The sequence below is a fragment of the Pygoscelis adeliae genome, unplaced genomic scaffold, assembly GCF_000699105.1.
Source record: "Pygoscelis adeliae isolate BGI_AS28 unplaced genomic scaffold, ASM69910v1 Scaffold101, whole genome shotgun sequence".
In the NCBI taxonomy this organism is placed as follows: domain Eukaryota; kingdom Metazoa; phylum Chordata; class Aves; order Sphenisciformes; family Spheniscidae; genus Pygoscelis; species Pygoscelis adeliae.
Genome location: NW_008824238.1, coordinates 5,234,449 through 5,246,500, shown reverse-complemented (window position 1 = coordinate 5,246,500; position 12,052 = coordinate 5,234,449). Strand labels below are relative to the sequence as shown.

General features: G+C 37.9%; 1 protein-coding gene across 4 annotated transcripts in view; it reads right to left on the bottom strand.

Annotated features, from left to right (window-relative positions):
• JPH1 (junctophilin 1) overlaps window positions 1-3,067 on the bottom strand; it is an 81,156-nt gene extending 78,089 nt beyond the window's left edge. For all 4 annotated transcript variants that reach the window (XM_009335019.1, XM_009335018.1, XM_009335020.1 and 1 more), the window contains exon 1: window positions 2,315-3,067. In XM_009335019.1, coding sequence (XP_009333294.1) covers window positions 2,315-3,042 — 728 coding nt within the window. In that variant the 5' untranslated portion in view covers window positions 3,043-3,067. The remainder of the gene's footprint in view (window positions 1-2,314) is intronic.
• Between the last annotated feature and the right edge of the window lie 8,985 nt (window positions 3,068-12,052).

The window sequence follows — 12,052 nt, the reverse complement described above, 5'->3', positions numbered from 1 at the left end:
GTCTGAAGGATTAATAAATTATTAATATATCAGTTTGGTAAAAAAGCAGTCACAAATCAATACTGGTCCTCAAGTTTCAGTGGGACAGAAGCCAAGTTCTCTCATCCTGAAACCGTACCAATCCGGTCAGCCTAGAATTTAGCAACTGTCTGAAGTGGAAGTTTCTTTCTCAATGCTCTCCTAGAATCTCTTCCAAATGATCTGGCTCTTAAGACAGTCAGCGCTACTGACTCTGCCAGTATGACAGTCCCTTAGTTCACATAACGCCATGGGCTTGCTCCCACTGGTTGATACTAAAGGCAGTTCTGAACACTTGGGATATGGGAAGGGTTGGGCCATCCTTACTAGGTGCGTCTTAACACACACTCACAAGTGAAACTAATGTAATCTTTATGCCTGATGTTGCCTGACTAGGTGTCAGGTCTCTTTGCCTTTGACTCAGTGCCAGTACAGTTAGTGCAAAGGCTACCAAAAGAGAGGAAACCTGAACCTGCCACCTTGCTATCCGTACTGGTAGTCATGGGACTGTTTCAGAGAGATTCTCAGCTGAAAAACCAAAGGAATAGCCCACGGTCACAGCTGCACTACAACTGATGCCTTCTGTTGTTGCACTTTCAAAAACATATTTTCAAGAAATAAACGTTGTTTTCATGGACTGTTCCAAAAGAAGCAGTTTGAACTCTGTTCTTCACCTAAAATTGAAATGAAGGAACAGCAAACAAAACACTTCAGAGGCATATCCCTTCTTAAAGAGGAGGTGCATACACTGTGCCTTGTAACCTAATGGTCTCAGACTACAGCTTTTTAATAGCTTTATATGGACTCAAAGTGGTGACTCACCCTATCAACACATCCCATCACCTCAACTTTTTCAGAACTAGGGATTATGTACTGACAGAACATGAACGGGATCCAGTAATTTCTTAAAGTTAGCTATTACTGCTCTGCTTTGCTGATGTGGTATGCTGTCATATAATGCCTTACATATATTTATAGAAGTAATTGAGTATATGCTACCCTCTAGTTACTTAGGTGACCAGTGCTCAGAAAGGTTCTTTATTAACAGTATGCTAACTTCTTCATGTTTGTGTCTCACCTAATGAGCCATCCATGTATTCAAGCTTTCCCACTTACGCAGTTTTCCATCTTTTCTGTATTCTTTATGACTGTCAGAAAAAGGATAGTCACTGAGCACACACTACTGACCACGCTAAATCAGGAATCAGTTGTTCAGCTCTAAGTGTAATGTGACATTCTCTTTCTAAAATAGCATGAAGATTTTCTTTCATGCACATTTCTGGGCTCTTTTTTTGGTCCATAGCATATTTCAGGAAAAGCCTGCCTGGGGAAACAAACTAAAACCAACAACAGAGAAACTGCCACAGAAACTTATTGGAAGGCATTAAAAATTAAATAGCTTTTTAAAGAGCTCTCAGACTTAATAGTAAAACATATTAAAATTGTCTATGCTGATTTAATTTGTAACAATTCCATTTCAGACAACTTTGCTTGGTTGTTGGTTAGGAGTTCAAAGTGAAAACGACATTTCTTCCCCACTACTAATACCTGTACCCTTCTCCCATCCCAAACACTTGGCAGGGGGGTGGGGAGAAGATGACTACCACTATTTGAAGTGGTGGTCATAAGATCCAGATGAATTCAGACTGCAAGAGAAGCATGCTCCAAAATGAAAGAGTCCTCATACAGAACTCTCTTGGCAGATACTGTCATGGCAACCAAATCAACAACCTCTAAGCACAAGAGCCTCGACCATTGTTCTTACACTGTTCATACCACAGTCTCTCAGATAAACAGATGCAACTTAAGATGCTCAATGTCAAATGGGCAACTTCAGTGAGGCTCAGATGCTACCCAAAAAAATCATCAACACAATAAGCATAACTGGAGCATGCTTACGGGAAGATATTCAATCTTCACCTCACATCCCCCAAATCATTCCCTTATGTTTCCTCATCAGTTTTATTTTCCAAACAGGTTTAAAGGCATAATGCAGCAGCTCTTGAGTGAAAGCAGAAATGTGTGACTGGTGAAAAATTACTTTCACAGTATATTATGGAACATACACGAACATCTTTACTCAAATGAGTTGAAGTTCTAAGTTTCATATGCGTAACGTCACTAAAGTCAATGAAGTTATGCATATGAAACTGAAAGGTGAGCAAGTACTCACTAAAGACAACATTTACGCCCTTGCACTTTTGAGTCTTTTGTCAACAATAAGAGCTCACATATTGTAACACATTTTTGTTTCTGCAAATTCAGTGATGAACAAATATATTTTGTGATAACATACCTTGAAGTTGCAATTTCCACTTTGGTTCTTGCCATGGCAGCTGCTCTCTGTGCACCCTCTATTGCTCTATCCACCTTTTCTCTAGTTTTTGTGTTTCGTATTGGTATAAGTTGCTTTCTTATTCCACGGACCAAAACGTTATTTTTATATTTTCCCTCTTCTTTGGTGCCATCTGGAAACATGGTACATCCATATCCATGCCTCCTGTTATTTAGCCATTCTCCTTCATATTTCATGCCATTTGAACGCTCACTAATACCAAAACCACTGCGCTTGTCATTCTTCCATTCACCCATATAGGTTTCTGTAGTGGTGGCATCAACATGGTCTTCCATAGGGTAGTAATCACAGTCACCGTCTCCAAAACTAATTGTAGAGTTGGCATCACTAGAACTAATTCTGCTCATAGCAGCATCACTCCTGACAGAGCTCCGTTTGCTAGATATCGATGACCTAGATTCAGATTTTCTAAGTTTTATACTACCAAGAAGGGATCCTCTTCTGAATAAGCCTCCTTTTTTCTTAATGCCCATGGCTTCTGGATCACTGTGGAAATTGAGCACAAAACCTCCTCTTGTTCCAGCCGGACTGTCTGAAGTGACGTCGTGCAGAACAGTGCCGTTGCTCTGCTCACTTCGAAGTGAAGCTAGAGATGTTCGGAGGGGTGAACGGATCACAGTCGCCATGCCATAGGGTACACTCTGACGTACACCATATCCATGTCGCATCCCTCCTGTCCATTGCCCCTGGTATGTACCTTTTAAAGTAATAAGGAGAAATTAAATTTAGGAAGTTGTAGAAGACCTAGTACCCTACATCCAGTATGCTACAGGCAACACTACGTTGTCAGCTCTGTTTTCGGTAAGAAGAAATGCAGAAAAATCACAGCACATGACACAGTAGATAAACTACTTTTCTTGCTTGTTTTTCTTATAAATTATTTTTCCGCTTAACAAAGCCTTCACTTTCCCAGCTGAAGTAATTTATTTTGGCAACTAAGACACAGTAGCTATAATCATAAGCATTTTTTGAATGGATCTGTCCATGGAAAAATTTTCAAGAGAAATTTCTAAAGCAGGACTCCCTTAACACCTTTTTAAGGCGGTCAGATGGGGACGTGGTCAGCAGAAGCAGAGCCACATTATATGCGGTCAGCTGGGGAGGGAGACAGGGATGGAGGGAAGGGAGGGAGCAGGACACTTGTGGCTCTTGCCTCCAGCTGCTCACAGAAAGAGCAAGTAGGAGTAGTAAACGTCCTGTTATCCCGGGTTTAAGGTTAACTACAGACCTCTCCTTGTCAGGACATATTTGACAATCCACCAAATTGTCTTGTCTTCAGATGGGCCTTTGGATCCACTGTTACAAACCTCTATTCTAAAATTAAACATTTTAAAGTTTTTGCATGTACTTGAATGGCAGAACAAAACCTCAGTTTATCTTACTCTTCATGAACTCTTGATATCAACACTTTTTGGTATCCCCAGTACCGTAAACATGGCACTGCATTCTGCATTTTGTTGTGACAGAAAGATCAGAAACATGAATCCTTTAGCACTTTTTTTGCCTTCCATTTGTTCTGCAGTACGTAAGAAAGACAAGGCAGTAATAAACACAATATTGCACACCATTCTATCATAAACACATTTCATTGTTGCAATCATAACTATTTTTGTAATTTTTTTTTTTTAAACAGCAATATAAGGAAGACCAACACGGTATTTGATATGAGAAGTCATGGATATCCATGTAATGGAATACACGCAAAGCTGCATCTGAACCAAAACCCAGCATTATCAGATTACTACCGCAGACAATTTTTTTCTTGTATTCTCAAAAGGCATTTTCATTTTGATGAGATACATACGCCAGCGTCTGGTCTCTGAAAGCTATTTGTACTAGATGTTGCAAAGGAAGGTGCCAGGAACCCCACAACCGGCAAATACAAGATATAATTCGCTTTCTAAGATCATTTCACTCTAATTCCCATTAAACTGCTTTTAAGCTCCTCAAAATGAAGTCTCTCGCCCACCTAGTGCTGCCTTTTTTTTTTTTTAATAGCTATTTTGAGTCTGAATATTCTTACAGAAGGATGAATAAGCAATCTTTAAAATATCTTTCTTTGATTTTGATCTGCTTTAACTGGAGCACCTATTACAAACTATTCTTCAGAGAACTAAATATCAAATGTCAAATTCAGTGACTGACTAAATTTTTGTGAAAATATTTGTGAAATACCTGCAGTTTTAGATGTAGCTCAAAGCTTCATTTGCTTTGAGATGCGATCTCCTTTGTATAAGCATACTATTTTGGTCGTGTACATGTCAATTATCTATCAATTACTGCTTTACTGTATTACCTCTTCTGCTAATTTATATTTCAATGTTAACATGCAATTAAATTTGCCAAGTGTTCTTTCTTTAGTATGTAATCTTACATAGGTTCCACAACATAACTATTTTGTGTTGGTAGAAAATTCTACCAAGTGGAAGGTTTTTGTTTTAACAGATGGCTGCTGACACAAACAAACAACTTCCTTAGCTTCTTTCTCATTCTCTGTATCCTGGATACCTACTGCTGCACTGGTTGTAAGGGTGCTGAATCTAGAAACATGATTATTTTAAAAAACTCAGCATATGGAGAAGAACAAATAGAAACATGAGCACAAAGCACTGGTATGACGTATTCTGTAAATGCTGCAAAAATACAGCCACATTGTCATTTTTTTCTTTATTAAACAGACATTTCCCAGAAATGTATTAATATTTTATGAGCATAATTGACTACATTTTGTCCATAATTACATGTAGGATCCCACTAGTATCGTACTGATATGCTGGAGCTATGAATCTGGCTATGTATACTTACTGCTACGTACAACAATCTGTCTAACATTCTGCACTAGTTAATTTCATTTAAAAATAATAAATCTAATTCTAATTTTGATTATACCACAATATTACATTAGAGCAGCAACTCATAATTATGGCTCTCCATGTTGCTATTTGAGCATCAGACTCGAAGTAGAATCAACTTATTTCAGTATGGAACTTCATAAAAGTACAAAAGGTCAGCCTTTTTTAATACTAATATTTTCATTTAATTAATAAACATGCAAAGCTCAAAAGCATTTTATTAATTTAGGACTTGTATTTTTCACTATTCTGTGGAAATACGTGGAAGCAGTCGCTGTTGCCTATAAGGGCATTAAAACAAGGACAACTGATGTGCTATTTATTTGTCCGATTTTTCTTTCTACTGGGGAAATAAAATCAATGCCAGCTTCTTCTAAAGAGAAAATAGTCAAGGAGAAAATGGAAGATTCATAGTGAATTGGTCCTCAGAAAGTACCAAAGATATTTAGTTAGAATTTTGTGCAGTCTTGCAGGTAACAACTACCTCTTCTGTCATTACAAATCCATTAAGGGAAAGTCTTCTGATACTAGTGCTAGAAAGCTGACTCATTTTCCTTGATTTTTTCAACTCACATTTTAAAGGAAAAATATTTTAATGGCATATGGAGGACAGTGTCCAGAATGCACATACAAGAGACTTGTACAGTAATTTGATTGACGGTATCAGACTCTTAACTGTATCATCTTCAACAGAAGAAATTTTAGAAAACTTTAAATACTCAAGATAAGGTATGTTAATATTGCAATATAATTAAATACTACAGCATATAAGACATGATAAAAAAAGCTTTTCCCATATATGAAGATACAAACATATGCAATATTTACCTATCTCTATATAGATATAAATACGAATGATTTATCAACAAACACACCTTTCCCCATTTCTTACTATAATTGACTGTTCAAAGCAGTTCCAGTAAGGGTCAACTGTTAAAATTTTAATTAACAATGTAATTACCAATTTAATTTAAAACTGTATTTGACCATAAAACAGTAACATTGTTCAACATTAATTTTCCAAAAGCTAGGCTTGGTATCCTTTGTAACTGAAGAAACATTCGGCCACGACTTCTACTGACCATCTACCTGGTGCTTAATCGGTTGCCCTGAAAAGGTGTTCATATTTTGAGCCTGAGCACTATTAGAAAGTACATTTTTTGCTTCTGTTTTTGTTGGCAAGTTGCTGTAAGGTATAATTTCCTAACCTGCCTCCTTAGAGTTACATTGTGCCATCCCTCCCAAAAAACCCTCAGTATATCTTACAGCTGTAAATGTCATTGCCTACTTGCAGCTAAAATTTAAAACTATGCTGTGTGAAAAAGCTGAGAGGCCAAGGACTCACTACTCCACTTGCTCTTATCCTTTACTTACATCTTCTGTGGTTTAACAAATTGGTTGTTACATCAAGATTTTTGCATGCTTTTCAGACTTAGACAAGCAGACATCTAGAAAGAAGACTACTTAGAAATCAGTGAACATACGTACTACTGATGACCTTTGCCACTGACTGACCTCTGCGGAACGACAACGCACAACCTTACAGCAAGATGCCTGTTATTGCTATTGTTGGCAGGACCATAAACTGCTAACTAATTTACACACACTAAAGTTTCCAATTAGGCCTTACTCCCTCCGTGAAAAATGCTCCGGCAGGCTCGCAGATTCACACAGATTCAACAAAACCTAGGGAGTTTAAAGGAGGCACGGAAGTCCAGACCGCTGCAGGAAACAACCTGACGGGCCACTTGAAGGCCCAGCATAAGCCCATGCAATGAACGGAGGATCATGGTTTATAATTCACAGTGTTTTCCTCAGAGATTTGACTGACTGACAATTTTAAGCATTTAAACACAGCATGACATATATTACTCATGTCGTGCAAAGTGTTGTGTGCAGAAACACTGAGGAACACTGTCAATGCTTATGTTCCTCTTCCCTCCCTCAACGACATCTCCTAATACCACCAATGCATTTTAAAACAACATACTGGGAAAAGGAAAAAAAAAATAGAAAAGAAAAAAAATAGCAGCAAAGATGCCTGGATTTTAGTGGGCTTGAAAACAAACTGGCAGTTGGCATAGTCTAAACAGTTATTTCCCTATGCTGGTATTCTCAGGTTGTACATAAAGGAAGAGCTTTCCTGCAAATACTTCACAGTATGTTAAAGACACGTATGTAAATCTGGTTTCCTTGTAAGAACGTTTCAGATATTCTTCTGGTGTACAAATACAGCTATTGTACCCAGAGCACAAAAACAAAAACACATCTGCAAACACCTGTGACGTACTGCTTTGCTTCATTCATGAGTACTTTCATTAAAATCAATGGGACTTCACACCCTCTGTTCATATGAACTGCAACACGTAAAAGACTGGGTCCATGGTAACAGATTTCAGTTAATTGGACTAAAAATCTTACAGTGTAAACTGCACACTTCATATGCTGTTTCGGACAAAGGATTTCCTGTGGGGTCTAAGTCTAAACATTTAGAGAATTTACCTCCAATTATCAGTATCATAGAGATTTTAAAAATTCCACAAGACCACAAGAAGCCTAAAGAAAAAGATAAAAGGAACTTTAGTTTGAGAAAATCTTATGAGCATAATTGACTACATTTTGTCCATAATTACATGTAGGATCCCACTAGTATCGTACTGATATGCTGGAGCTATGAATCTGGCTATGTATACTTACTGCTACGTACAACAATCTGTCTAACATTCTGCACCAGTTAATTTCATTTAAAAATAATAAATCTAATTCTAATTTTGATTATATCACAATATTACATTACAGCAGCAACTCATAATTATGGCTCTCCATGTTGCTATTTGAGCATCAGACTCGAAGTAGAATCAACTTATTTCAGTATGGAACTTCATAAAAGTACAAAAGGTCAGCCTTTTTTAATACTAATATTTTCATTTAATTAATAAACATGCAAAGCTCAAAAGCACTTTATTAATTTAGGACTTGTATTTTTCACTATTCTGTGGAAATACGTGGAAGCAGTCGCTGTTGCCTATAAGGGCATTAAAACAAGGACAACTGATGTGCTATTTATTTGTCCGATTTTTCTTTCTACTGGGGAAATAAAATCAATGCCAGCTTCTTCTAAAGAGAAAATAGTCAAGGAGAAAATGGAAGATTCATAGTGAATTGGTCCTCAGAAAGTACCAAAGATATTTAGTTAGAATTTTGTGCAGTCTTGCAGGTAACAACTACCTCTTCTGTCATTACAAATCCATTAAGGGAAAGTCTTCTGATACTAGTGCTAGAAAGCTGACTCATTTTCCTTGATTTTTTCAACTCACATTTTAAAGGAAAAATATTTTAATGGCATATGGAGGACAGTGTCCAGAATGCACATACAAGAGACTTGTACAGTAATTTGATTGACGGTATCAGACTCTTAACTGTATCATCTTCAACAGAAGAAATTTTAGAAAACTTTAAATACTCAAGATAAGGTATGTTAATATTGCAATATAATTAAATACTACAGCATATAAGACATGATAAAAAAAGCTTTTCCCATATATGAAGATACAAACATATGCAATATTTACCTATCTCTATATAGATATAAATACGAATGATTTATCAACAAACACACCTTTCCCCATTTCTTACTATAATTGACTGTTCAAAGCAGTTCCAGTAAGGGTCAACTGTTAAAATTTTAATTAACAATGTAATTACCAATTTAATTTAAAACTGTATTTGACCATAAAACAGTAACATTGTTCAACATTAATTTTCCAAAAGCTAGGCTTGGTATCCTTTGTAACTGAAGAAACATTCGGCCACGACTTCTACTGACCATCTACCTGGTGCTTAATTGGTTGCCCTGAAAAGGTGTTCATATTTTGAGCCTGAGCACTATTAGAAAGTACATTTTTTGCTTCTGTTTTTGTTGGCAAGTTGCTGTAAGGTATAATTTCCTAACCTGCCTCCTTAGAGTTACATTGTGCCATCCCTCCCAAAAAACCCTCAGTATATCTTACAGCTGTAAATGTCATTGCCTACTTGCAGCTAAAATTTAAAACTATGCTGTGTGAAAAAGCTGAGAGGCCAAGGACTCACTACTCCACTTGCTCTTATCCTTTACTTACATCTTCTGTGGTTTAACAAATTGGTTGTTACATCAAGATTTTTGCATGCTTTTCAGACTTAGACAAGCAGACATCTAGAAAGAAGACTACTTAGAAATCAGTGAACATACGTACTACTGATGACCTTTGCCACTGACTGACCTCTGCGGAACGACAACGCACAACCTTACAGCAAGATGCCTGTTATTGCTATTGTTGGCAGGACCATAAACTGCTAACTAATTTACACACACTAAAGTTTCCAATTAGGCCTTACTCCCTCCGTGAAAAATGCTCCGGCAGGCTCGCAGATTCACACAGATTCAACAAAACCTAGGGAGTTTAAAGGAGGCACGAAAGTCCAGACCGCTGCAGGAAACAACCTGACGGGCCACTTGAAGGCCCAGCATAAGCCCATGCAATGAACGGAGGATCATGGTTTGTAATTCACAGTGTTTTCCTCAGAGATTTGACTGACTGACAATTTTAAGCATTTAAACACAGCATGACATACATTACTCATGTCGTGCAAAGTGTTGTGTGCAGAAACACTGAGGAACACTGTCAATGCTTATGTTCCTCTTCCCTCCCTCAACGACATCTCCTAATACCACCAATGCATTTTAAAGCAACATACTGGGAAAAGGAAAAAAAAAATAGAAAAGAAAAAAAATAGCAGCAAAGATGCCTGGATTTTAGTGGGCTTGAAAACAAACTGGCAGTTGGCATAGTCTAAACAGTTATTTCCCTATGCTGGTATTCTCAGGTTGTACATAAAGGAAGAGCTTTCCTGCAAATACTTCACAGTATGTTAAAGACACGTATGTAAATCTGGTTTCCTTGTAAGAACGTTTCAGATATTCTTCTGGTGTACAAATACAGCTATTGTACCCAGAGCACAAAAACAAAAACACATCTGCAAACACCTGTGACGTACTGCTTTGCTTCATTCATGAGTACTTTCATTAAAATCAATGGGACTTCACACCCTCTGTTCATATGAACTGCACACTTCATATGCTGTTTCGGACAAAGGATTTCCTGTGGGGTCTAAGTCTAAACATTTAGAGAATTTACCTCCAATTATCAGTATCATAGAGATTTTAAAAATTCCACAAGACCACAAGAAGCCTAAAGAAAAAGATAAAAGGAACTTTAGTTTGAGAAAATCACTCCTAGAAGATTTACTGGAACGGCAATTTACTCTTCCGAAAAGAAGAAAGAGAAGGGGGAAGGAAAAAAAAAAAAAAAAAAAAAAAAAGACAGCCACCACCACAAGAAGCCTAAAGAAAAAGATAAAAGGAACTTTAGTTTGAGAAAATCACTCCTAGAAGATTTACTGGAACGGCAATTTACTCTTCCGAAAAGAAGAAAGAGAAGGGGGAAGGAAAAAAAAAAAAAAAAAAAAAAAAAGACAGCCACCGCAAATTCACCTATTCTTCAGCTTCTAATTTACTAGCCAAAACAAATATAATAAATATTGAAAAGTCTATTGTGTGGTGAAAGTGAAACTAAAATTCTGATCTCTTTCATGCTTTGTTGTTTGGGTTTTTTTAAAATCCCCAAACACATATCTCAGCTGACTTTGAGCATCAGAACTTTACACACCAGGAAACAATTTTCAGACAGCTACAAATATGTATGAACAAGGGGATTAAAAGAGTTCAACGTACAAAAACCATAGTACATTTCATTTTCTGAAGGAAATGAATCTTACCCAACTTGCTACATTTTGTATTTCGGAAAGGAAAAAAAGGACCCCAACTGTAAAACGTCTCTTCTGCTTAATACATAAATACCTATTCCTATTCTCTGACATGATCCTGAAAGTTTGACCACAAATCTCTTATCAAAATTCCTTGAAGAAACCAGCAACAGCGTCAATCAAGAGATCTGATACATGGGTTAGTCCTTTAGTCGCATCATGTGAACGTTACCTCTGATTTTGGTAAATTCTATTTCTTGCATGTTACCTAAGCACGTTGCTCAAAGCTGAAGCGAGCAGCATTTCTGTAAAAAAAAACCCCAACAACTCTCTAGTCCTAAAACTGAGACCAGCTTTTCCCGTTACAATGGAACAAACCAAGCTGAAGAGCAACTCCAGAGAAGTTGCAGGTGGCACTTCCACTGATGCCAATGACATTACAGCAGCAGAGGATGAATTCAAAAATATCAGGTGCATTCTTGTGCTGCACATGAAACGACAGAGGTACGATGACTGTAACTGACTACCCAGATAAGCTCCAGTCCTAAGTGACCTTATTGAACCTTGACTTCTTGACCCGCTCCTAACTTCAAGGCGAGGGCAGACTGCCCGATCCTCTCCGCACGCCTAACCGGGACCTCAGCCCTAGAAACATTCGCTTTTTGGTGGTGCTGGCTGCGAGAGGCAGGCCTGGGTAATTTCACAACACAGCTTCTACTTGGAGCAGTGTGTTTAAAACTATACTATATTTTAATGAGTTATTACAGGAGGGTGGACCCAAGTTTCGTTGATTTTACACAGGTTGCGTACCCACGTCATTACCTTTAGCGTCCTGCTTACAAGCCGAGCGTATTGGGTGTACAAAGCCAGGGCGCCAGGGCTCGCTTATTAAGTTCTCGCTGTTTCACCAGGAAACCGGTGCAAAGCCAGAGAGCCAGCGAGCTCGCTTGCCTGCTTTCTCTCCGAGACAGGCGCCGCCGGCCCCGGTTATCGTTATCACGGGCGGGGAGCCCGGCAGCCGCCG